Here is a 26,953-nt window from a genome sequence, read left to right on the forward strand (position 1 = left end):
GGCACGAAAGGTTGAGATAACGACAGATCTGATCAGAGTGTGTTAAACTAAAATTGGTGTAAGGATTAGACCTGCTTAATAGTCACTTGTCATGATGCTGATTGCTTTAATCTCAACTCTGCTGCGCCTGTTTTCCAAATTGAGTATTATAGTACATTATTTTCCGTATTTACTCTCTGTCGTGTTGTTTATCCTCTCCGGGCCCTGGTTTCAGATCATTATGGTACTGAGTGTTATAGCAATGGCTTATGAGACGATAAGATATCTGGTCATGACTCTAACTTGGTATTTATACTCAGTAACATCGTGGACTCTGTACTTTGGAAACAGTATCTTGGGAACTATTAGCAATTATACCTATTGTTTTTCTCCGTTAGAGAGTCAATCTGTGGAGGGGAAAGGGGAAGATATTTTTCCTTACTTGATTACTCTCCCTTTCTCCTTCACCACCCCTGTATCCTCCTGGATCACTCTGCCTTCCTCCTTCACCACCCTCTTATCCCCTGAGCTTGTCAAAATAGCTCTCCAAGATATTGAATATTATTGGGATACTCAGAATACCATAGTCTTGTTGTTCTGCCTCATGAATGCACTTCAGATTCTGCTTATAGTTAAACAACTACTTGGGAAGCTCATCCGGAGATCTGCCCGGAGGCAGGATAGTTGTGAGTGGCAGGGAGTATGGGTGGATATGGGCAGGCATCTAGAGCAGTTGGCACCCCCAGTGTGTTGGAAATTCACCCCTGAACAATGGCAAAATCCTCAAAAACTGGCAGAATGCTTGAAAAAAAGGTGTCCTGATTCTGGCAGTTCCAAAGTAACACAAATCATTGTAACGTGCTGGGGCCTGGCTCATGCCTATCGAGCTGCCATTGATACTGCTATCAACTTAGTGACAGACCCTGCGGCCACTCCAAGCCCTGTGACAGATCCAACGGCCACTGTGACCCCTACGGTGGACTCTGCAGCCGCTCCAGTCCCAGCTCCTGCAGCCACTCCAGCTCCAGCTCCAGCTCCTGCAGCCGCTCCAGTCCCAGCTCCCGCAGCCGCTCCAGTCCCAGCTCCTGCAGCCACTCCAGCTCCAGCTCCTGCAGCCGCTCCAGTCCCAGCTCCTGCAGCCGCTCCAGTTACAGCTCCTGCAGCCGCTCCAGTCCCAGCTCCTGCAGCCACTCCAGCTCCAGCTCCTGAAGCCGCTCCAGCTCCAGCTCCTACTGCTGCTCCAGTCCCAGCTCCTGCAACTGCTCCAGCTCCAGCTCCAGCTCCTGTAGCCGCTACAGCTCCAGTTCCTGCAACCGCTCCAGCTTCTGCAGCCGCTCCAGCTCCTGTGGCCGTGTCAGAGAAACAATCTGTAGCAGTGCAAGTTGACCCTGCAGAGGGTATTCCAACCCCTGTAATGGGGTCAGAGAAACGAGCTGTAGCAGTGCAAGCTGCCCCTGCAGAGGGTATTCCAACCCCTGTAATGGGGTCAGAGAAACGAGCTGTAGCAGTGCAAGCTGCCCCTGCAGAGGGTATTCCAACCCCTGTAATGGGGTCAGAGAAACGAGCTGTAGCAGTGCAAGCTGCCCCTGCAGAGGGTATTCCAACCCCTGTGGCAGACCCTGTAACAAAGTCAGAGAAACGAGCAGTAGCAGTGCAAGCTGCCCCTGTAGAGAAGGTGAAAAAATGGTATGGAATAAGGGGTGGATAGATGTCCTGGTTTCAGTTAGAACAGAATTAATTTTCTTCCTAGTAGCTGGTGGAATGCTGTGTTTTGGCTTAGGATGAGAAGAGTGCTGATAACACCCCGATGCTTTAATTGTTGCAGAGCAGTGCTTATACTAAGCCAAGGACATCTCAGCCTTTTGCTCTGTCCTGCCAACGGGCAGGCTGGGGGTGCAGTAAGAGCTGGGAGGGGACAGACCCAGGACAGGTGACCCAAACTAGCCAAAGGGGTATTCCATACCATCTGACGTCATGCTAAACAATATATAGGGGTGGCTAGCCGGGGGGAAGGGGCCGGACTGCTCGGGGTTAGGCTGGGCATCGGTCAGCGGGTGGTGAGCAATTGCATTGTGCATCACTTGTTTGTACATACTATTATTACTTTCGTATTATCACCATTGTATCATTATTGTTATTATTGTTATTATTATTTTGTTATTATTATTTTCCTGTCTTATTAAACTGTCTTTATCTCAACTCACGGGCTTCACTTTCCATTTCTCTCCCCCGTCCCAGAGAGGGAGGGGGGAGGGTGAGCGAACGGCTGCGTGGTGTTTAGCTGCCGGCCGGGTCAAACCACGACAGCAGGCAAAGATCTCCTGAAGCTGCAGACAAACGGTATGTTTTCGGCTGCTGGAGGGATACTAACTGGAGTGTTAATAATTGTATGTGTTTTTAAATGTCCAGGTATTTTGTGTTGAAAGTATTTGTGTAAGTGTAAGGGTTTAAAACAAAGTGTTACAAATCACTTCACGAGGAACAATACTTATTTGGTTGGTTATCATTCTAAATTATATTCCTGTGGTATGAATGAGATGTGCTAGAGGCCTCTGTGTGCGATTGTGCTGTGTGAGTGAGACGCAGCGTCGCTGCAAAGCGAGTGCAGAGTTCCGATCCGTGGTTCCGTACTCTCCACAACAGGAGAGGGCTGAGACAAATGAAGTGCGTGACAGACTGAAAAGAAGTGCTGTTTTATCCAACTTTTGAGTGGTGGTGCCTAATATATGGGCCTAGCGGTGTATCTTGTGATTTTGTTTTTGCTCTTAAATGCTTTGAGTGTGACAAGAAAAAGGCAGGAGCATGATCTGACTCTACTGGTGCTTTTGGCCGTGCTTCCTGCAACATATGGTGCCCGAGCAGGGACTTGACCCGAACAGGCTGAGGCCCGCACAGGCCAAGACCTGGACTCGCTGAGACCCAGACTCGCTGAGACCTGAACAGGCCGAGAGCCCGGAGCGGCGCTGAGAGACCGGAGCAGCGCCGGAAAACGTGGGGAATTGAAGTAATTGTGGTGCGACGCGGGACATCCGAGATCGAGTTGCTACGGGAGACCTGCACCGATGGGCTGAGGTCAACTGTATGAAGTTCAACAAGGCCAAGTGTCCTACAGGCTGGGAGAGGAATGGTTGGAAAGCTGCCTGGCAGAGAAGGACCTGGGAGTGATGGTTGATAGTCAGCTGAATATGAGCCAGCAGTGTGCTCAGGTGGCCAAGAAGGCCAACAGCATCCTGGCTTGTTTCAGGAATGGTGTGGCCAGCAGGTCTAGGGAGGTGATTGTCCCCCCGTACTCGGCTCTGGTGAGGCCGCACCTCGAGTACTGTGTTCAGTTCTGGGCCCCTCGCTACACGAAGGACATGGAGGTGCTTGAGTGTGCCCAGAGAAGGGCAACGAAGCTGGTGAGGGGTCTGGAGAACAAGTCTTATGTGGAGCAGCTGAGGGAGCTGGGCTTGTTCAGCCTGGAGAAGAGGAGGCTCAGGGGCGACCTTATCACTCTTTATAGGTATCTCAAAGGAGGCTGTAGCGAGGTGGGGATTGGTCTTGTTCCAGTGCTCCGTCACCCTCACCGTGAAGAAGTTCTTTCGCATGTCAGTGCGGAACTTCCAGTGCTCTATCTTGTGGCCATTACCCCTTGTCCTGTCCCCACAAACCACTGAAAAGAGGTTGGCCATATCCCTCTGCCTCCCACACCTCAGGTATTTATACACATTGATGAGATCCCCTCTCAGTCTTCTTTTCTCCAGGCTGAACAGACCCAGGTGTCTCAGCCTTTCCTCATAGGGAAGATTGCCAGAATATTATTATATATTCTTTTGTTGCCAGACTATTAGTTATTCTTTAGCTTGAGTTTCAGTTCCCCAGGAGCGGGCTCAACCCTCCAAGTTTCTGTAGTTACTGGTCCTTTTATTCTGGATGCATGAGTCCAACCCCTTTCTGCTGTTCTGACAGCTGTTTCAGTAGTCAGTAAAACAAGGTACAGTCCCTCCCATCGGGGGTTCAATGATTCTTCCCTCCAGGTTTTTATTAAGACCTTGTCTCCTGGTTGTATTTTATGAACAGCAAATCCTAAAGGTGGTGTTTGAGCAATCATTCCAATTTCTCTTAGCTCTTGTAATCTCCTTCCAATAGTAATTATATATTTCTGGATGCTACAGTCCTCAACTACATTGTTCCCTAGAGGCATCCCTTGAGAATAAGGCATATCATATAACATGTCATATGGTGATAATCCAGTCTCGCTGTGTGGTTTAGTTCATATGTTTAAAAGTGCCAAGGGTAAGCATTTTGTTCAGGGCATTTGTGTCTCAATCATTAACTTAGTCAACTGTTGTCTTATTGTTTGATTCAGTCTTTCTACTTTCCCTGAGCTTTGTGGGTGCCACGGAGTATGGTATTTCCACTGAATACCTAATGATTGACATAATAATTTTATTATTTTAGAAGTAAAGTGTGTGCCCTGGTCAGAATCAATGTACTGGATTATCCCATATCTAGGTATCAGGTGTTCTAATAGAATTTTTACCACCATTTGTGCCATAGCTCGTGCTACGGGATAGGCTTCTACCCATTGTGTTAAATGATCTACTATTACCAATAGAAATTTTATCCTCTCTACCTTGGGCAATTCAGTGAAATCAGCTTGTACTTTCTCAAAAGGTCTATAAGCTCTTTATCAGGGGGTTTAGGACCTATCACCCACCCACAAATCCTATGGGAATCGCTTCGGTCCTTCACTGGCCAAGTCCCTCGCGGGAGATTGGAACCGCAGTTAGAAGACCTCCACACTCGCTTCGGAACTGAGTTCCGTCTCAGTCACACTCTTACACACACAGGCAACCGAATCCCACCCAACCGAATGGTATATGCCTTAAATACTTACGACTCCGTCGTCTTCATTCGGATCTTCGCGCGCAGAATTATGGGCAAAATACAGTGCTGCAGCCGGCAAGGGAGCTCAAAATCTTTGCTTACCTTTATTCATGTTCAAGATGGCATTGGTCCTGAACATGAGCCACCAAATGGTGGGGCGTCTCTCCTAGATCAAATTAGAATTCAGGAACCAAAGCCATCCTGGACGAGCCCCCAGTTGTCATAAGTGGCTGAGTCCCAAATAGGACTATAATCAAAGTTTACAATTTATTAAAGGAATAGAGGTAAGCAAAGAGCGCTGGGTGCGCCGGGAGTCTCTGCTCCACCAGGGATGAAGGTGGGCACAGCTCACAGTGGTGGGCACCTTGCTGTACACCCAGAGATTGCCCCACCGCATTGTGCCAGAGCCTGTGTGGTGCTATGCAGTATCAGCAATGCTAGGGATCAATCGAACACCACAGTTTGTTCTTTCCCTGTGTCGCGGCCTGGCTGGGATGGCTGCAGAGCCAGCAGAACACACATTGGCCCTGAGCCCAGCAAGAGCTTCGGTTTGCACAAACTGCACTGTTCCTAACCCTGGGGCAGCTCATGGCCTTGAAAGTGTTCCTGCAACTTGCTGGATGTCTTTCAGTGCATAGAAAAAATGATAGAAGACAAGTGCTCTTACTGGGGAGTAGCTTAGTGCTTTACATGAATTGTGGCATAGTGCGTGCAAACCTCGGCCACATGGCTTGCATTCATGTAACTTTATCTGGTTCTTGTCTCTCTAGCTCTTATTTTCGCAGAACTTGTGTCAGGGCTTTGACCTATTGATTGCAGCTCGTTTGGGGCTAAGCATAGCCCATGCCCCAGCATGAGCTTTGGTTTTTGTCCCTCTGCGGTTGTGTCCTGGTTTCAGTTAGGATAGAGTTAATTTTCCTCCTAGTAGCTGGTAGGATGCCATGTTCTGGATTTAGGATGAGAAGAGTGTTGATAATTTGTTGATAATTATTTCGTTGTTTTCTTTTTTTTTTTTTTTTTAGGATTTTTTGCTCCTTCAGGGGTGATTTTCTGGTGTACCCCTTCTGAACTGGACATCAGGTACTACTTCAAAGATGGAACCGTGAGCCTTTAGTGGAAAAGTGGCAAGGACTTTACCACTGCAATCAAAGCAGGAAGGTTCAGATCCCTGCTTGGTTATACCCGCGTAACTTCCTCTGCAAAGCTTTCCGGCCACTATGCCCTAAGCCTGTAGCATTGCATGGGGTTGTTGTGACCAAAGTGCAGAACCCGGCACTTAGCCATGTTGAACCTCATCCCATTGGCCTCTGCCCATCAACCCAACCTGTCCAGGTCCCTCTGCAGGGCCTTCCTAACCTCCAGCAGATTGACACTTCTCCCCAACTTGGTATCGTCTGCAAACTTACTGAAGGTACACTCAATTCCCTCATCCAAATCATCAATAAAGATATTAATGAGGATGGGCCCCAACACCAACCCCTGGGGAACACCACTTGTGACTGGTCGCCAGCTGGATTTCACTCCTTTCACCACTACTCTCAGTCACCACTGTCATCCAGACAGTTTTTAACTCAGCAAAGAGTTTATCTGTCCAAGCCATGGGCTGCCAGCTTCTCCAGGAGAATACTGTGGGAGACTGTGTCAAAGGCCTTTCTGAAGTCGGTCTACAGCTTCCTCATGAGGGGGAGTGGAGGGGCAGGCGCCGATCTAATCTCTTTAGTGACCAGTGATAGGACCTGAGGGAATGGTGTTAAGATGTGACAGGGGAGGTTCAGGCTGGTTATCAGGAAGAGGTTCTTCACTGAGAGGGTTGTTGCATGCTGGAACAGGCTCTCCAGGGCATGGCACCAAGCCTGTTGGAGTTTAAGAAGTGTTTGTTTAAGCAGTGGAGTTTAAGACTGTGCTCTTAGTCATATGGTCAGAATTTTTGGGTAGATCTGTGTGGTGCCAGGAGTTGGACTCTATCCTTATGGGTCCCTTCCAACTCGGGAGATTCTATGATTGTAAGTCTAGGTAGACTGCGTCAACAGCCTTTCCCTCATCCACCAGGTGGGTCACCACCATAGAAAGAGATGAGGTTGGTCAGTCAGGACTTGTGTTTCATGAACCCATGCTGACTGGACCTGATCCCCCAGCTGTCCCGTTCTCTCACCTGACCTCTATCCATCCTCACCTCACCTCACATTTCCTTGCCTCCTCTCATCAAGCCTCAGCTTTCCTGAAGTCATTTTACATTACCTCACATTATCTCATCTCACTTCACCTCATATTATCTCAACTCACTTAACAAATCCACCTCACCTCATCTCATCTGTTGTGAGCACTATTCCATGTGATAATTTGGCTATGTAGGTGTTGGGTTAGGGTTAGGGTTTGGAGAGAGAGAAAGCACAGAGTCCTGTTGTGCATGGGGATGTTTAAAGGCTGCCAAAGGAAGTTCAGGTCTACAGAAAGGCGTCTGTTGTGAGCACTATTTCATGGGGGAATTTGGTGACATATGTATTAGGTTACGGATATAATTAGGGTTAGGGTCTGGAGAGAGAGAAAGAGCAGAGAACTTATTGTGCATGGGGCTATGTAAAGGATGCCCGAGGCAGTTTTTGTCTTCCAAAAGGCTTCCATTATGACCACTTTTTCATGGGAGAATGAAGGGATGAAAGACACAGACTCCCAATGGATCTTAAACAGAAGGCCTTTATTGCCCTTTTTTCTCCCCTACATATACTTTCCCTGTAACCCCATACACTGTCCATGTGCCTGAATCAGCCATGCAGTTGGTTAGAGACCCTCAGACATGCCTCAAGCCAGCCAGCAATTGGCCACTGCTCAAAGTTCATCTTTAACATTGTAGCCAACTTAATTTATCTTAACCTTGCTCAAGTTTTTCTTTCTAATGCTTATTTTTTCATTATTTCTAATTCAATGACGTGTGAAACAGTGTGAAGCCACCTGCGAATTCCTTTCCCACAATTACCCCTTTTTATTTTCAATCAAGCAAACGCTTTCTATAGATTTTTCTATCAAGCACCGCAGACATTGCCATAAGCAAGGTACAATAAGCAACAGGGTGAAAATCACATGCAGAATTACGATTGTAAAGTGTCTACTAGAATCTACATCAGTTAATAAGCCACTAAGTGCTAGGGATGTTGCTTCGCAGCGATGCTGCTTCTCACTCACACAGCACACAGTCACACAAAGAGGCCTCTTGCACTTCTCATTAATACCACAAGAAAATATCACTTAAAATAATTTGTCCGTGGCTTCAAGAGGTCCTTGGCTACTCCCGTGGTGAGCGGCTGAGTGGAGACCCCTCCGAGGAAAATACTCGGGGTGCACCTAGGGGTGTCCGTTCCACAGTCGATCCCACAGCCGAGCAGAGTGGCTCCTGGCGCAAGGAATGATGCTATTATAGTTTTGTATAATTACACCAAAGAGATGCATTGCAATAAGGAGCGAGTATGGCGTTCATGATTTGTTTCATGATTTGGTTTTTGCCTGAGCAATTAAACCTTACACATGCTGTTGCTGTTACACATCCCAGGATATCTAATTCCTGTGGCTCTAGGGGCGCTCGCGGTAAGTAAACAGTCCAATCTTTCTTATCTGCCGGGATCCCCACCAAACATGTCATAAACTGGTCATTAGCACTAGCCAGGGACAGGCACATCGCTTCTTGTCCTGTCATGTTGATGAGGGTGACCCAGATGTTGTGGCATGGTTGGATGGAGACCCAGGGTTGGCAATAACCGATGACAGCAGCAATTGTGAGGAGGAGGCCAACCATGGCCTTACCTCCCTTGCTGGTACCCATCTTGGTCCGTGACCTGTGGAGGCACAAGCATACCCTTGATCCCAAGTTATTAGAGGTTGGGGTCCCTCCCAAAGACCTGTATTTAATTTTTTTTTTACCATCACTAAGGCCTGCTCTGATTGTGGCACCTGTGACAGCGTGGAATTCATACTTCTGTAATGTTTTACTATGTGCGGTACCTCTTTGTGAGGAAAGGGTAATGATAGGTGATTCGTTATATGAAGTGACTTTCCCAACCTGTTCTGTGGTGTTTCCTGGGTGTCTCCCCCTTTTTGTTTATTTAGCAGTGTTTTCAAGGTGCCATGTGTGCGCTCTACAATGGCTTGACCCGCGGGGGAATGAGGAATGCCTGTGATGTGTCGGATAACCCAAGTTTGAAAAAAGGTTTGAAAGGAGTGACTACCATAGGTGGGGCCATTGTCGGTTTTTATTTCCTTTGGGATGCCTAGCGCTGCGAAAGGGACATGACAGTGTGAGATATGTTCATCTGATTTGTGTCAGTATGGAACAGTGCTAGGGCCTCATGGTATGATGAATGTGATCTTCTGTCTTACATACCCTTGTATAACCACAAGTCTAAGAAAAACAGAGTGGTTAATGTATATAGTTCTTGTGTCTTGCAAAGGAATGTTTTAGCAATTTGTGTCAATAGAGAGCTTGAAGGGAAATGTATTTGTAGGTTTTTCCTTGAAGTCTCTGATATCTGGGGGGTTTCAGAATAACTGCTAACTATTATGACTATTGCATGGGACACTATGCAAGTCTCTGATATCTGGCCACGAGATTAAGGAGACAGGGAGAGCTGAAGAACGACTAAAAGACAAAGCATGCAGGGGACGCTGCACAAGTCTCTGACATACAGCCAAGTTGGACAAAGGAGAAGGACAAGAGGGAGGAAGACTATGAGCCTTCACCACGAGAGACCCCCAGAGACTCCCAGAGGGACCACTGGAGACTGATACGCATGCTCCAGTAGGAGGGTTTGGATTCTGGAAACTAATTATAATAACCCTGTTTTTTTTAGAAGTAGTAATGAATATGTATCAGCCTAGGAGCATAAAAATCAGCTGCTTGATGTAACTGGTGTGCGTCTTGGTGGAGCAGAGACTCCTGGCGCACCCAGCGCTGTTTGCTTACCTCTGTTCCTTTAATAAATTGTAAACTTTGATTATAGTCCTATTTTGAAGACTGAGCCATTTATTACAACAGTGAGCCTGGACATGGCGACTAGTTTCACCTGCCGCAGCTGTCACCCAAATAGCATAAGAGAAAGTATTTACTGATACGTGAACATATTTCAAGCGACCAAATTCTGGAATATGTGTTATGTCAGTCTGCCCTAACTTTAAGGACCGTAAGACCTCTATGGTTTACCATTAAAGACGGGGTTGAAACGTGTTGGTGACAGTCAGGACATGTTTGGACAATCAATTTGGCATCAGTGTTCGATATAGTGAATTGTTTCGCCAAGACTTTGGTGGATTGATGGAAAAAGGCATAGGATAACCATGCTTGCTCCAGCACCTTAGGCACGGGGGCAGTCAGGGTCATATTAGTTAGCTGGTCAGCATGTGCGTTACCCTCTGCAAAAATACCAGGTAACATGGTGTGGCTTCATATGTGAATAATACAATACAGGTGCACTCGCTGCTCTACCAAAAATAGCAGCTCTTTAAATTTTAGAAACAAGTTTTCCTTTGGGATATGTCTCAAATGTGCCCTCTCAATGTGACACCTACAGCATTCTGCGAGTCTGATACAATATTCAAAGGTACTAGGGTGTTTTTTTTTCTTTTTTTCTTTTTTTTTTCCTCTTTTTTCTTTTTTTTTTTTTAATTTTTCTCCTTTTTTTTTTTTCATTTAACACATTTTTATTGACAGTGCAGCACAGATACTTTCCCTGAAACAATTACTTCAAAACATTTATGAACATAAATTGGCAAAAATAAGCTAACAAATTTACTTAAATACATACATTAAAAAAAATCTGAAAAACAAATATTTAACAGCCTAAGACACATTCACAGTGTAATTTCTCCATCATTTATGGTTTTTATCTCTAACAGAAGAGGACACAAGTCTGAAAGTCTGCATATATTAAGCTATCACAGAGCATAGAAAATATATGAAAATATCTACTAGCATTTGGCACAATGCAAATATTCTATGCCAAGAGAGAGAAACAGTGTAATCTTTTGAGCTACACAAATTGTTATTAATGCAAATTTTGATGTTACAACAGCGACTCTTGTTTTAGTTGGAAAAAAAAAAACAAAGGTGGTGAGCAGGGGACACAGTAGTTTGTGAGAAAGCATGTTTAGGTACTTAGCCATCTAATTTAGCTGGATAAAGAACAATGTAATGTTTTCCTGTTGTTAAACATTGACATCTGTATCACTGGCACACAAATTATTCGTACTGGAGCAAACAATTTGTGAATAGCATATGCCAACACAAATGTGCTTGTACCAGCAGCCCTTTTAGATTGCAGCGATGATTCACTGAAACCAAGTTTGAAGAGAACTGCAGTCATATCCACACCACTTGACACAGCCAGGTAGAAGATTCCTAGAGATACTGATGAAATTCCAACGTGGAAGGTAACCCCTACAGCACCACATTCTTTGAAAACTTTTTTCAGCTGCTGGCATTTATTGAGTTTCTTGTTTTCTCTGCTGAGATCTGTGGCTGCCTTTTCAGGGGATCCACCCACATTCTTGGCCGAGCTGCCGGCGGCGGCCCGCAGCACCAGCAGAGGGACTGGAGGGCAGGGGGGGGTGAGCAGCGGCGGCGGCGGGCGGCGGCGGGCGGCGGCGAGCGGGGGCCCGCGGGGGGGCGGGCCCGGGCGCAACAGCAGGCGGAACATGGCAGCTCCCGGTGCGGGCGGACGGGCTCTCAAACCTGAGAAACACAGTAGCCGGCGGCGAGGCGGGTGGGCAGATGCTCGGAGGTGACAGCGGGGGTGCAGGTGGCGCTGGACCCTGCGTTCAAGTAACGCTCAGTCCCCATCAACTGTAGGATCCCGGCTCCCCCGGAGGGGGTCGCCAGGCTGCCGTTCTATGTTACCCAGGGTAGCTAATTAGCACCCTTCTTTCCATTTTTGCTTACAGAGTAATTTTTGTGTTGGCGTTAAAATCAGCGCGGCTATCTGACGGCAATCGTATGGCACCAACAATTGACCAGTCATAACATTTTCTAACAATAACTGAGTAAATGGTGTGTATAATCCATATGTAGTCACAGTCTTTCTTAATTCTTTAATTAGGTCCCATTGGAAGGCATTATATTCATTTGGACCATTGGGTCGCACCTGCACCGGGAAAGCCATTCCTACCGGGTCCCTGTCCTTTAGCGCTTCCCAGCACACTTGCAAAAAAATCAATAATATCTTTATCTTAAACGGTTCATTTTTTACTCTCCTTTCTATTAGGAGTTGCGTTAGTAGTTTCACTATAGCCTCTTCCTCTGCTGAAAGGCTAGCTCCCATGATCAATGCCCAGCCGCTCACCTGTCCTTCAGGTGATGTCCCAGGGCTGAAGCTGCAGTCCAGCTGTGAACTTGACTCGTTCACCTGGGTTCCCTTCGGACGCTCGTGCAGTGCTGCTCCTCCCATGTCAGGGTCTCCATTGAAGGGATGCAAGACACGGACTCCTGATAGCTCTTGAATAAGGAGATGTTTATTACCCCTTTTCACTACTACATATACTTTCCCCGTAGCCCTACGCGCTGTCCATGCGCCCGAATCTGTCATACAATTGGTTAGAGACACTCAGACACGCCCCTCGAGCCAGCCAGCAATTGGCCACTGCCCAAAGCTCATCTTTAACACTGTAGGCAATTTACTTTATCTCAACCTTGCTCAAGTTTTTGTTTCTACCGCTCGTTTCCTCATTATCTCTAATTCAGGGATGTGTGAAATAGCGTAAAGCCACCTCTGAATTCCTTTCCCACAACAGATGACATTAAACAATGGTCTACCTTGCCCAGTCTCTCAGAGGACCCTTCTGTTGTGAGGGTCGAAGAACAGCAAGTGCCAATTGCTACCACAACTGTGCACTGACGACAATATCGCACCAACCAAGACTCCCTGATTTTCATCCATAAGCTAATTTGTCAACTGGAGATCCAAGGAGTAATCAGCAAGACTCATTCACCTTTTAATAGTCCCATATGGCCAGTGCGAAAGTCTAATGGTGAGTGGAGACTAACAGGGGACTATCGGGGCCTGAACGAAGTCACGCCACCACTGACTGCTGCAGTGCCAGACGTGCTAGAACTCCAGTATGAACTGGAATCGAAGGCAGCCAAGTGGTACGCCACAATTGCTAATGCATTTTTCTCCATCCCTCGAGCAGCAGAGTGCAGGCCACAATTTGCTTTCACTTGGAGGGGAGTCCAATACACCTGGAACTGGTTGCCCCACGGGTGGAAACATAGCCCTACCATTTGCCATGGACTGATCCAATCTGTGCTGGAGCAGGGGGAAGCTCCTGAACACCTGCAGTACATCGATGACATCCTCGTGTGGGCTGACGCAGCAGAGGAAGTTTTCGAGAAAGAAAAGAAAATAGTTCAAATCCTTCTGAAGGCTGGTTTTGCCATAAAACAAAATAAAGTCAAAGGACCTTCATGAGAGATCCAGTTTTTAGGAATAAAATGCCAAGATGGATGTCGTCACATCCCAATGAATGTGATCAACAAAATAACAGCTATGTCTCCACCAACTAGCAAAAAAGAAACACAAACTTTCCTAGGTGTTGTGGGGTTTTGGAGAATGCACATTCCAAATTACAGTCTGATTGTAAAAACGCTCTACCAAGTAAACCGTAAGAAGAATGAGTTTGAATGGGGCCCTGAGCAACGACAAGCCTTTGAACAAATTAAGCAGGACATAGTTCATGCAGTAGCCCTTGGGCCAGTTCGAACAGGACCAGATGTAAAGGATGTGCTCTACCAGCCAGGGAGAATGGCCCCACCTGGAGCCTCTGGCAGAAAGAACCTGGGGAAACTCAAGGTCGACCCCTGGGGTTTTGGAGTCGGGGATACGGAGGATCTGAGGCCCGCTACACTCCAACTGAAAAGGAGATATTGGCAGCATATGAAGGAGTTCCATCTGCTTCGGAAGTGGTCGGTACTGAAGCGCAGCTCCTCCTAGCACCCCGATTGCCGGTACTAGGCTGGATGTTCAAAGGAAGAGTCCCCTCTACGCATCATGCAACTGATGCTACATGGAGCAAGTGGGTTGCACTGATTACTCAGCGGGCTCGAATAGGAAACCCCAGTTGCCCAGGAATCTTGGAAGTGATTATGGACTGGCCAGAAGGCAAATATTTTGGGATATCAGAGGAGGAGGAAGTGGCCCATGCTGAAGAAGCCCCACTGTAAAAAAAGCTACCAGAAAATGAGAAGCCTGGACCTGGACGAGCAACATAAAGGTGAATTATTTATAGTCCGATGGGCCCATGACAACTCAGGCCATCTAGGTAGAGATGCAACATACAGATGGGCTCCTGATCGAGAATTGGCCTTGACCATGGGCACTATAGCACAGGTTATTCATGATTAAGATGTGCTGCAGTCATTGCTCTACAACAATTAAAACATCAGTGTGTTATCAACATTATTCTCATCCTAAATCCAAAACATAGCACCCTACCAGCTACTAGGAGGGGATCAGGAACGCTACCTTCTCTGAGGAGCCCTCAGACAATCCTATGGGAGAGCTCAGAAGTTTTTCCCTGTCTTCAACAGTGACAGTAGTGACGACTTCCCCCAGCCCTTCTCTGTCACCTTTAGCTCCCCTCCCTTCCCCCATCAAACCTAGTTTAAAGCCCTGGTAATTAGCCCAGAGAGCTTGCTCCCCAACACACTTGTGCCCCACTTGCTCAGTTGGTGTCTGTTCGTAGCCCACATACCTGCCCTCTCAAAGGACGGCCCAAGATCAAAATACCCAAATCCCTGGTCCAGACACCACCCCCTCAGCCATTTACCTGTCCTGTTCTGCTCCTTCTATCTGCATCCCAGTCACCCAGCGGGAGGACAGAGGAGAACACTACCTGCACCCCTGATCCCCTCAACAACCTCCCCAGGGATGCAAAGTCCTTTTTAATATTCTTCATTTTTCTAATAGCAGCTTTCCAGGATCCACCCTGAATGACTACGAAAGGATAGTAGTCCTCCGGTTTAATGAGTTGTGGCAGAGCCTTCCTAATGTCTCTGACACGTGCCCCAGGAAGACAGCACACTTCTCTGGATAGGTTATTTGGGTGGCAGATAGGAGCCTCAGTGCCCCTCAGCAAGGAGTCCCCAATCACCAGGACTCTCCGCTCTTTTTTTGTGGCACAGGTTACAATGCGGTGCTCCATCTGGCCCTGATCCTTATGTTTTGCACTTCCCCCAATCTTGACTCTCTTCTCGGGGTTGCTTCCTGGGTTTGGACTACTGTCCAGACCCTCAGCCTCTTCCGCAACCTCCCTGAGAGCCTCAAATCTATTTCCCAGGGACACCGTGGGGGTAGGTGGCACCGTGGGTGTGGGGGGCAGACGTCTCTTTCTGCTCCAAGCCAAGACAAGGGTCCAGCCCCTTGTCTCTTGCGGACAGTCTAGCCGTCTGTTCTGCATGTGCTCAACGGGGGCAGCCTCTACCCCTTGTTGGGATATAGGAGAGGGCTGCCGAGCAACAGCAGGGGCAGGGAGACCCCTCCTATCTGTCACCCTCAGAGACTCCCTCAGGCTGCCGATTTCTCGCTGCAGCCCAGCCACCTGCTCGAGGAGTCCCTGAAGCAGGGCACACCTGTACCCATGACAGCGCTCTCCTCCCTCATGGCCCAGATGGGCCTCCAGATTCCGGAATTCCCCGCAGTCACCTGTCTGGACTGCCACCTCCCCCATCAGGGGATCTATCTGGGTGACCACATGAGCCCAGAGAGGCAGCATCTCCTCCATTTGGGTTGCCGCCTCGGACCGACCGCTGCGATGGGTGCCCACCATGGCGAGGTCTAGGTTCTCCCCCCTGCCCTGCGCAAACTGCCTGTGCTAACTGCCAAGCCGGTCCTGTTAGCGCGTCCTGTTTGCAGCGCTCCTCAAAATAAGGTAGAAGACCTAGAAAAACAGGATGAGCAGTATGAGAACAGAAAAAAAAAAAAAAAAAAAAAAAAAAAACAAGATCACAAGTTCTCTAAACATATGAAAGGAGAAATTAAAGGGTTGATAAAAAGAAAAATTGTACATACATGTATATGGTATAGAGGAACATCGAGTAGCTTGTAAACGTGTAGTACTCCTACAGGGAAGTCTGCTGCCTCCCTGGGGCTTGGGTAAGAGACATTGCTAGAAAAGTCACTTGCCTGGTACGGCCCTCTGACTCCTACCCATTACTGTTTTTTCAGGCTGGTAGTGACAAGGTAGAAAGGTCCAAGGGCAATCATAAGGGACTTTAGTGCTTTGGGGTGATTGGTTAAAGGACCAATTAAAGGTTAAAGGGAACAGGTTCTGTTTGCTTCTGTCCTTCCAGTAGCAGGGATCAACATCTACAGGCTGACTCAGCTCAATACTTGGCTTCGAGACTGGTGCCACTGGCAGAACTTTGGGTTTCTTGATCACGGGAAGGTCTATGTGACACCAGACCTGCTGGCACCAAATGGGATGCACCTCTCTCAGAGGGGGAAAAGGATTTTTGCCCAGGAGTTAGCAGGGCTGATTGATAGGACTTTAAACTAGAGTTGGAAAGGGATAAAACCAGGCCTGCCAGTGATAAGCTATGGGATGGAATGCCAAAATCAGAAAGACTGTGTTCTGGTGAGGTCCTTTGGTGTGCTCCATGAGGTGCTGTGTACAATGAGGCGCATTTGAAGTGCTTCTACACCAATGCACGCAGCATGAGGAACAAGTTAGAGGAGCTAGAAATCTTGGCCCAGTCCCAGAGCTACGATATCATCTTCATAAGTGAAACCTGGTGGGATGAGTCCTGTGACTGGTGTGTTGCAATAGACGGTTACAGGCTCCTCAGTAGGGACAGACGAGGCAGGGGCGATGGTACTGTGTGTAAAGAAGGGGCTGGACTGTGTGGAGCTTGCAGTTGGCAATGACAAAGTTGAGAGCCTCTGGGTAAGGATTAAGGGGCAAACAAATAAAAGGGATGTCATCATGGGAGTCTATTACAGACCACCCAGCTAGGATGACAACACCAATGAATTAATCCTTCAGGAAGTAACAGAGACCTCAAGATTAACTGCCCTTGTCCTTATGGGGGACTTCAACTTGCCAGACGTTAACCAGGAATATCACACAGCCGACACAAACAGGTCCAGGAGGTTCTTAAAGCACCTCGATAATAACTTCTTGGTGCAAGTACTAAGGGAGCCAACTAGGAAAGGTGCCCTCCTAGATCTGTTGCTGGATAACAGAGAGGGTCTTGTGGGGGATGTGGGAATTGGTGGCCGTTTTGGTCATAGTGACCATGAAGCGGTTGAGTTTAAAATTTTTGGTGACAGGAGGAAAACTACCACCAAAACTTCAGCCCTGGATATGGGGAGAGCAGAATTCAGGCTGCTCAGGGAACTAGTCAGCAAGGTCCCCTGGGAAGCTGCTTTTGAAGGCATTGGTGTCCATCAGTGCCGGTCAGTCTTTAATCACTGCCTCTTTAAAGCACAGGATCAGGAAATTCCAAATTATCAGAAGTTAAGCAGGTGGGGCAGAATGTTGTCTTGGCTGATCAGGGATCTTCTTCTGGAGCTTAGGCACAAAAAGAAAGTGTATGGCTGCTGGAAGCAGGGTCAGGCAACATGGAAGGACTACAAGGATGCTGCTCCACCTGGATCCATACAAGTCCATGGGTCTGGATTCATCCCAGGGTTCTCAGAGAGCTGACTGACGTCATCGCGGGACCTCTCTCAATTATCTTTCAATGGTATTGGGAATCTGGAGAGGTCCCGTCTGACTGGAAGCTGGCAAATGTTGTACCAATTTTCAAGAAGGGCAAGAAAGAAGACCCTGGCAACTACAGGCCTGTCAGTCTCACATCAGTGCCTGGTAAAATTATGGAGAAGATTATCCTTCAAGTTATTCATAGAATCATAGAATCATAGAATGGCCTGGGTTGAAAAGGACCGTAAAGATCATCTAGTTTCAACCCCCCTGCTCTGGGCAAGGTTACCAACCACTAGAGCAGGCTGCCCAGAGCCGCATCCATCCTGGCCTTGAATGTCTCCAGGGATGGGGCATCCACAACCTCTCTGGGCAACCCATTCCAGTGCGTCACCACCCTCTGAGTGAAAAACTTCCTCCTAATATCTAACCTAAATCTCCCCTGTTTATTGAAGGGCACCTGGGGGACAATGCAGTCATTGGTCCCAGGCAACATGGGTTCACGAGGGGTAGGTCCTGTTTAACAAATTTGATTTCCTTTGATGATAAGATCACCCATCTAGTCGACCAAGGGGAGCCAGTTGATGTAATCTTTTTGGTTTTCAGTGAAGCTTTCGATACATTTTCTCATAGAATTCTACTGGACACAATGTCCAGCACACAGCTAGATAAAAACATCATACGATGGGTGAACAATTGGCTGACGGGTAGAGCTCAAATGGTTATGGTAAATGGGGCCACATCAGGCTGGCGGCCAGTCACAGTAGGACTGTGAGAAACTTAAGCTGTGTTTTTGCAGTCTAACATGTTTTTGAAGTAGAGTGTGTTTTTGCAGTAGAAAACTAACCTTCTGTATTCAAAGGGAGTTATGTAGTCATAACACGGAGATAAGTGGACATTAGAAGGCCTCACTGTTCCAAAATAAGAAAAAACAGGAAAAAAGCTAAGAAAATCATCCTAGAAAAACAGGATGAGCAGTGTGAGAGCAGTAAAAAAAACAAAGATCACAAGTTCTCTAAAAATAAGAAAGGAGAAAAAAAAAAAAGGGAAAAAGAGAAATTAAAGGGTTGATCAAAAAAATTGTACATATATGGTCTAAAGGAGCGTCAAGTAGCCTATGAACCTCTAGTACTCAGCCAATGAGGAAACAGGGGAGGTGATCAGGTGTTGGGTAATAGGGAATAAAAGGTTATGATGTGTTTACTATAATGCACTCCTAATTGGCAGGATGCCCTCCATTGCAATCGCAAATAAAATAGCTTCACAGAAGATCCTGTCTGAAGAAAATTATTGAGATTTTTCTCATGATTTGGGGGCTGTGGTGTAATTGCCTGAAGTAACTAGGAAAATAAAACTAACATTCACATTTTTAAGGAAAAGGTACAGCATTGAAGAGGCTTTCAGGGTAGGGCATAACTGCATTATCTGAGCGTTCCCTAGGCTCCCAACCTTAGATGCTATCGCGCTGGGGAAACTTGGTGTGCTAGCTCTAAGGAACACCACGGAGCGTGGAGTGGAGTAGAGACACCACGGCTAGGCTCTGTAATCAGGTGGGGCCTCAATTGTTCTTGTGCACAAAGCTGCACTTTTTGCCACCCTGAGCCAAAGACCTGCCATGTTTTGACAAATGCTGTACCCTAGTGTACTTTTTGCTCATTATAATATCATTATAATACCAAAACACACCTCCATCCCAAAAGCTACCCGCCTCCAAGGTGCGACCACCCCTCACTGAGCATGCGCTCTGAATTTCTCGGAGCCTATTACTTTAAACGGAGACGGGAAAGCTTTACACCAATCATAACTAAGATATGCTTGACTAGAGCCACTCAAGCTCCACCTAAAAGATAGAAAATAATATAAATTGGCCCAAGAGAGAGGGGATGTTAGGGAAGATACCACCGTCAGGGGAGATACCATCCCGAGGACATACAGCATCCTTAGGACCTCCTGACTCCTGGGATCAGTCGACGGGCTGAGCCTCTCTTCCCCCCCCATTGGGACGCCTTTGGGTGAGATCTGAATATTTGCTTATAAATCTCTATAGAGTCTTTGATCCTTTTAACGCGTTTATTTCTAGGCTGCGCACCTGTAACATCTATAACATCTGTAACACCTACAACACCTACAACACTTATAACACCTGTATAACATCTGTAACACCTATAACACCTGTGTATTTCATGCATACTAGCTTGCTTTTGCAGACAGTCACTATCACTGGCAATCCAAAAGAACCTGATTATCTGTTGCTGTAATAAACCATACTTGATTGCATTGTGATAGCTCTCATTAAATGCAACTAGGGTGAGGATGGTTATCCGTGATAGTTCAGTGTTCTGAATCTAACAAGACTCCCCAGACGGTTAATGCATTTTTGGTGAATGTCTGAACGGACCCCCAGACAGTTAATGCATTTTTGGTGAATGTCTGAACGGACCCCCAGATGGTTAATGCGTTTTTGGTGAATGTCTGAACGGACCCCCAGACCGTTAATGCGTTGATGGTGAATGTCTGAACGGACCCCCAGACGGTTAACTTGTTTTTGGTGAATATCCGACTGGTTCAGTACTCTGAATCCGACCGGGCCCGTAACGGTTAATCAGCTACACCCCTTAACGCGACAGGGGCTTGTCTGGGATCTTGTTGCCTACCGAAGAGTTCTTGCCACCACAGACAAGAAGGTGCACCCTGCTGATTTCAGCGGTACCATTGGAGGTGGTGGGTTGTCTCAGTATGGCTGGCAAAGGACTGGGACTGTTAATCTGAAGACAGGCTCTGTGAAGCACTGGGGAGAAGGGAGGCCAGCACTGACATACCACAGACACAGCCCAGACACACCACAGACAAGGTGTAGGCACAGGGATTACTGGATTACTGCTGATAACCCACACCGGGAAGCCCGTGCATGGACCGAGGTAAGGGAAAATTTACCGTATATTGCCTCGGGGTGGGTTCGGGGAGACTCTTGTGTGGAGTGTGAACGAGACGCACTTTTAGTGCGAAGTGAGTGTGGAATCCTGATCTGCGGTTCTGTAGTCCTGCAAGGGGCGCAGCTGGAGACAGACGAAGCGAAAGATAAACGAGCGCAAGAGAGTTTCGGGGGTTTGGGCCCTTAGGTGTACGGCACCCCGAGCACAGTGAAGTGAGATGTTTGGCAGTACACCCCACCTCTGTCCTAATCCAAGGTGAAGGTGTATTGTACCCCTGTGGGTGGTAAAGTCCACAGCAGCACGTCAGGAAGAGATGGGGATTAAGGGTTCCAAGAGTCAGCAGGGTGGTGGTGGAGCCCCCGGGATTGTGCCTAAAGATAGTCCTTTGGGGAGAATGATAAGGACTTAGAAAACCAACCCAAAAACTAGGGAAAACGATAAAAAAATAAGGAAAATGAAATGGTTAGGTATTGTGTAATTGTCTGGCCTAAAAAGCCAATAAAAGGAACTTCAGAATTTTGGCCAAAATACAGGTCTGATGAAAATTCAGGCTTTGAATTTATATGTAAACAATAAGACTCCTTTTTCAGAGGAGGAACCAAGTTATGATCCCTATAATCCTAATATTGCACCAGAGGCAGCAGCGGCAGCTGCTCCAGGAGGGGAGACAGGGACTTCAATTTACGCTGTCCTGGAGAAGTCCCTCTGGGTAGCACGAAGCAGCACGAGCAGAGGCAGGGGGGTCCCGGTGGGGCCTTGGGACCATGCGGGGGCACCGGGGCCGGTGCCGCTCCCCCCCTTACCAACAAAGAGGTTAGGAGTTTTAAGAAGGAAATGAGGTCTTTAATTGGGGGCCTAGCAGAACAGTCAAATCTGTTTCTAAGGCCTAATTTGTATTCCTGGGGGGGAAATGTCAATCTTGATTATGTTATTCACTGGAGAAGAATGTTTAGGGGGGGGAAATGATTTGGCAGGCAGCTATACAAGAATGGGAAAGAACTAACACCCCCCGGACTGAGAGTAATTCCGACAGAGCAGAAATATCCGCTTATTCAACTGGGATAATAACAACCCACAACACAGAAATCATATGAGGGTCAGAATGAGAAAGTACGTGGGGATGAACCCTGAGGACCCGGTAGCCCAAGGGCTCTTGAAAGTTCATTTTGTGATTAAAGCCTGGCCAGATATGCAGAAAAAGCTCCAGAAGGTGGGAGGATGGAGTGAACAGTGTAGGTACTATGAAGGTATACGCCAGGAGGGGAGATAAGAAGGAAAAGCAGAGAGCAAAACAAATGGTATTCACAGCGCACTGGGTAGTGAGGCAGAGGGTTGGAGACAGAAGGACTTTCAGGAGGAGTCGGGCCCAGGATGTAAAGGAGAGGAAGAGAAACAAAGGAATGTCAGGCAAGGAAAGCTACCAGTGTTGCAGACTAAATCCTAGCAGGGACAGGCTTTGAGAAGATGTTTTAAGTGTGGCCAGACCGGCCACTTCAAATAGGAGTATCCGGAGTGGAAGAAGGAGAGATTGCTATTATAAATTCAGAATAGGGGAGTTGGGGCTTCTCAGAAAGCTAGTTCCCTGATAAATGAAAAAGTGTACCTCAATGGGGATCACTCTACAGTCATCATTGCGGGCAAAACAGACTTAGCATAGGAAGATTAATAAAATTTATTACCTATTGTTGACGGATTGGAGCAGAGAGAAACAGAGAAACAAGCTGGGGGCACCTTCCCCCATCTACTCTCTTCCACCTCTTTCCTGTGGCATGGGGGGGCGGGGAGTGGGGGCTGCCATCAGTCCATGGTGCTTTGTTTCCACTGCTCCTTCACAGTCACTCTCTCCCCTGCTCTGGTGTGGGGTCCCTCTCGTGGGGTGCAGACCTTCCTGGGCTGGTCCTGTGTGTGTTTCTCCACCGGCAGCAAAAAACGGGCTCTTTGGGAGCTGCTAAAGGGGTGGGTCTGTGCTACGGGGTCTATTCATCAGGAGCGGATTGGTGCGGCTTGGGACCCTCGGGATCCACTTCCCCCATCCCCCCCGATCACCTGCTCCTGCATGGGCTCCTCTCCACGGGTTGCAGCGCGGAGGTCTGCTCTGCTGTGGTACACCATGGGCTGCGGGGGGGTCTGCCTTCCCCACCAGTGGCCTCTCTGGTGGGGAACTCACCAGGGACTCTCCCAGCTGCTGTTGTGCATATATATATACTCTGGCTTAACAAGGACGCAGGAATTCCGTAGTATGTCAAAAGGTAAATAGGAAAATTATCCGCAGTCAGCCCAAAGGAGAGTGAGAACCAGGAATTCAACACTTCCAAAATGTACAATTAGATTTTACAGAACTCCTTAGAGTAGGTAGATTTAAATACTTATTAGTCTTGGTAGATCATTTGTCAGGGTGGGTGGAAGCTTTCCCTTCAGTATCTGCTACTGTGAATGTAGTAACTAAGGTAATTCTAGAACAAATAACTCCCAGGTATGGAATTGTTGGAAATATTGACTCTGATCGAGGAAATCACTTTATGTCAGAAATATTGCAAGGGATAATGTGGACTCTAGGAATCAAGTGGAAATTTCACACCCTTTGGCTTCCTCCCTCTTCTGGAAGGGTGGAGCAGTAAAGACGCAATTGACTAAGTTCTGGAAACTCAGCTTCCCCGAACGAAGTGCTTACCTTTGGCACTTCTCTGAATTCAAACTGCACCAAGAAGAGATGTGGAAGTTTCACCATGTGAAATATCATTTGGATTTCTGTACGTGGACAAAGGGAATGAATTCCCTCAATTTGAGACAAAAGATGCTTTTCTTAAGAACTATATACTTGGGCTGTCGTCCTCTTTGTCATCTCTAAGGACCTGTGGATCATTAGCTCAAACCCCACCCTTGGAAGCCCTGATCCATCCATTCTGGGCAGGAGATTGGGTTCTGATGCGAACATGGAGAGAATCGAAGCTGCAACCTGAGTGGGATGGACTGTTCCAAGTGCTCCTAACTACTTAGACAACAGGAAGAATGTCTGAGAAAGGGTGGACTCATACCTGGGTAAAAGCATCAGTTAACCCTGATACCTGCATTAACAAAGACTTTTAAGGTTAAAACTGATTAAACTATCTATTGTAAACCTTTAACTTCTCCTTTGAAGAATTCTTAACGATTTAATGAGTACAAGGGATTGAATTACACAGAATTAGAGTGTTTCCAGTGAACACTCCCTGGAAGTGGGAGAAAAAGAAGGGGGGGTATGTAATCCCCACCAAAAGAATTCTTATTAGTTTGTGATTTATATTGTCCTATTCTCAATGGATTAGTGATAGGATGGAGGGAAAATCAGCATTTCCAATTAATCCAGAACATCTCTTGAGTTCAATCTTGAAATAATTGTTGGATTTGCACCCAGATGCCTAGAAAGGCTGAAAAGGCCTTGTCCCTGATTGCTATTTCCAGCAGCAACTGTGTCTGGATTCTCTAGATTTCTAAAAATGACGGATCATACTCAGTCCTGGGAAGGAATAGATTTTGAAGTTGAGCTCCGTACACATAGTCCGGGCTATGATATACTGTGTTATCAATGATGCCTTTTAAACAACATTGATGGAAACTCAGGGAGCAATAGTACTTGATGCCGGGTGTGGAAATATTATCCATGAAGTAGGGAATAATCCATACTGTACCAAACATGATAGCTATGGGAATGCTAATATACATAATGCACACCAGATACAACAGGAGAATCCTGTAACCAGATGGCCTGTCCTGGAATGGCAAGGGGTGGTACTGGCTATGTGGCAATAAAGCCAGGAAGGTGTTGCTCCTAGGATGGAAGGGAGCTTGCACCCTGGAGGCAATAATTCCAAATGTAACTATTACATTTGGTAATAGCTAATTCTGCATGTGGTCTCCCCTTGAGACCATACACAGAATTAAGCGGACTCCAGATAATCCTCTAGTAAGATCCTCTAGCATTTCACAGTTTTGCAAGGTGGTTTTGTCCTGGTTTCAGTTAGGACAGAGTTAATTTTCCTCCTAGTAGCTGGTAGGGTGCTATGCTTTGGATTAGGATGAGAAGAGTGCTGATAACATGCTGATGGTTTAATTGTTGCAGAGCAGTGCTTGCACCAAGCCAAGGACTTTTCAGCTTCTCACTCTGTCCTGCCAGCAGGCAGTCTGGGGGTGCAGCAGGAGCTGGGAGGGGACAGACCCAGGACAGCTGACCCAAACTGGCCAAAGGGGTATTCCATCCCATCTGACGTCATGCTGAACAATATATAGGGGTGGGGGGCTGGCTGCTTGGGAATAGGCTGGGCGTCGGTCAGCGGGTGGTGAGCAGTTGCATTGTGCATCACTTGTTTCATACACGTTGTTAGTAGTAGTACCCATTATTATTATTATTGTTATTGTTATTATTATTTTCCTGTTTTAATAAACTGTCTTAATCTCAACTCACAGGCTTCACTTTCCTGTTTCTCTCCCCCATCCCAGAGAGGGAGGGGGGAGGGTGAGCAAACGGCTATGTAGCGTTTAGCTGCTGACCGGGTTAAACCTCAACAGTAGCTGAGTGCATCTGTAAAACCACCAGGGCTTGAATCAAAAGGTTTGGATGAAAGAGAGAGGAAGAGGTACAGTGTTCATGTGAGAAAAAACAATGTTGAGTTAGCACAGCCTTAATTTTTATACAGATCTCTCTTTTTTATTTATGGCTAGAGATACAGAGGAAGGAAGGAAATTCAAAAAGGGAAGAAGGGAGAACATAGCTAATTAAGATAGCAAGTTCAGGTTTCTGTTTTTATACCTGAAAGTAGATATGGATTTGTTAGTGTAGTGGAGAATTCTGTTTTAAATTTTGAATAATGAGACAGAAGGGTCCTTAAAAATCTGTTTAATTCTTACAGGTAATGACGTCGAGCATTTTGATTTGTATAACTGCCTGGTAGCCTTGATGTTTTAATTGAGTCTTGAATGTTTTAACTTGGTATTTAATCCTTTCATAGTCTGTAGATGTCAAAATGGATTTATTTATTTATTTTATTGTTATTATTAGTGTGGTGAGATTTGGACTGTACTTTGATTTGTGTAATTTCTTTTCTTCTCTTTCTAGGGAACACTGCATTACATGACTGTGCAGAATCTGGAAGTTTAGAGATCATGAAAATGCTTCTCAAATATTGTGCAAAGATGGAAAAAGATGGCTATGGAATGACTCCCCTTCTGTCAGCCAGTGTGACAGGCCACACAAATATCATGGACTTCTTGACCCAGCATGAACTGACCAGTAAGACAGAACGCATAAATGCTCTGGAACTTCTAGGAGCAACATTTGTGGACAAAAAGAGAGATCTGCTTGGCGCTTTGAAATACTGGAAGCAAGCCATGGAAATGAGATACAGTGATAGGACTAATATCCTGAGCAAACCTTTGCCACAAACATTAATTATGGCCTATGTTTATTCTAAAGAGGTAAACAGTTCAGAAGAGTTAGAAAATCTTATTGAAGACCCTGATGAGATCAGAATGCAAGCACTATTAATCAGAGAACACATTCTTGGTCCTTCTCATCCAGATACATCCTACTATATTAGATATAGAGGTGCTGTCTATGCAGACTCTGGAAACTTTAAGCGATGCATTAACTTACGGAAATATGCTTTGGAGATGCAGCAGAACAATCTAGATCCACTGAGCCCTATGACAGCCAGTAGTTTGCTATCATTTGCTGAACTCTTCTCCTTCATGCTGCAGGACAGGGCAAAAGGCCTGCTGGGCACTACAGTTACATTTGATGATCTCATGGGTATACTGTGCAAAAGCGTTCTTGAAGTAGAGCGGGCTATGAAACATATCCAGTGCCCTCATGATCCAATACAATTGAACAAAGCCCTTTCTATAATTTTGCATTTAATTTGCTTGTTGGAAAAAGTACCTTGCAGCTCAGAACAGGAACATTTTAAGAAACGGACTATTTATAAGTTTCTTAAGCTTCAGCCTAGAGGGAAGAATAACTTCAGTCCACTTCACCTTGCTGTTGATAAGAATACTATGTGCGTGGGCCGCTACCCAGTTTGTAAGTTCCCCTCTCTACAAGTTACTACTATACTGGTAGAATGTGGTGCTGATATCAATGTCAGAGACTCTGATAACAACAGTCCATTACATATTGCTGCACTGAACAATAATCCAGGCATCATGAATTTTCTTATCAAGTCAGGTTCACACTTTGATGCCACAAACTTGCATAAACTGCTAGTGATTTGTTGGATGAGAAGGAAATAGCAAAAACCTTAATTCAGCCTATAAATCATACTACATTGCAGTGTCTTGCTGCTCGTGTTATAGTGGATCATAACATATGCTATGCAGGCCACATCCCTGAAAAACTAGAGAAATTTGTTTTGCTCCATAGATGATAGTGTAGTGTGCCAGAGTGCTGTTGTTGAAGTATAACTCAGTGACAATGTTTTTCTTGAGCACTGTTGTGACATACCAGTATTTCACTTGTTCCA

At 46.5% G+C, this 26,953-nt stretch overlaps 3 protein-coding genes across 3 annotated transcripts in view; 2 read left to right on the forward strand and 1 right to left on the reverse strand.

Annotated features, from left to right (window-relative positions):
• Positions 1 to 26,953, reverse strand: part of LOC137847016 (uncharacterized) — a 257,368-nt gene that overhangs the window by 117,915 nt on the left and 112,500 nt on the right. The gene's annotated exons all lie outside the window — the stretch shown is intronic.
• Positions 1 to 26,953, forward strand: part of LOC137847037 (uncharacterized) — a 222,527-nt gene that overhangs the window by 49,894 nt on the left and 145,680 nt on the right. The gene's annotated exons all lie outside the window — the stretch shown is intronic.
• On the forward strand, positions 16,693 to 26,857 carry LOC137846927 (protein fem-1 homolog C-like). Its single transcript, XM_068665033.1, is given in 4 exon segments — positions 16,693 to 16,767; positions 20,154 to 20,247; positions 25,552 to 26,685; positions 26,688 to 26,857. Coding segments are annotated over 4 exon segments (1,473 nt in total).

Source organism: Anas acuta, chromosome W, assembly GCF_963932015.1.
Source record: "Anas acuta chromosome W, bAnaAcu1.1, whole genome shotgun sequence".
NCBI lineage: Eukaryota > Metazoa > Chordata > Aves > Anseriformes > Anatidae > Anas > Anas acuta.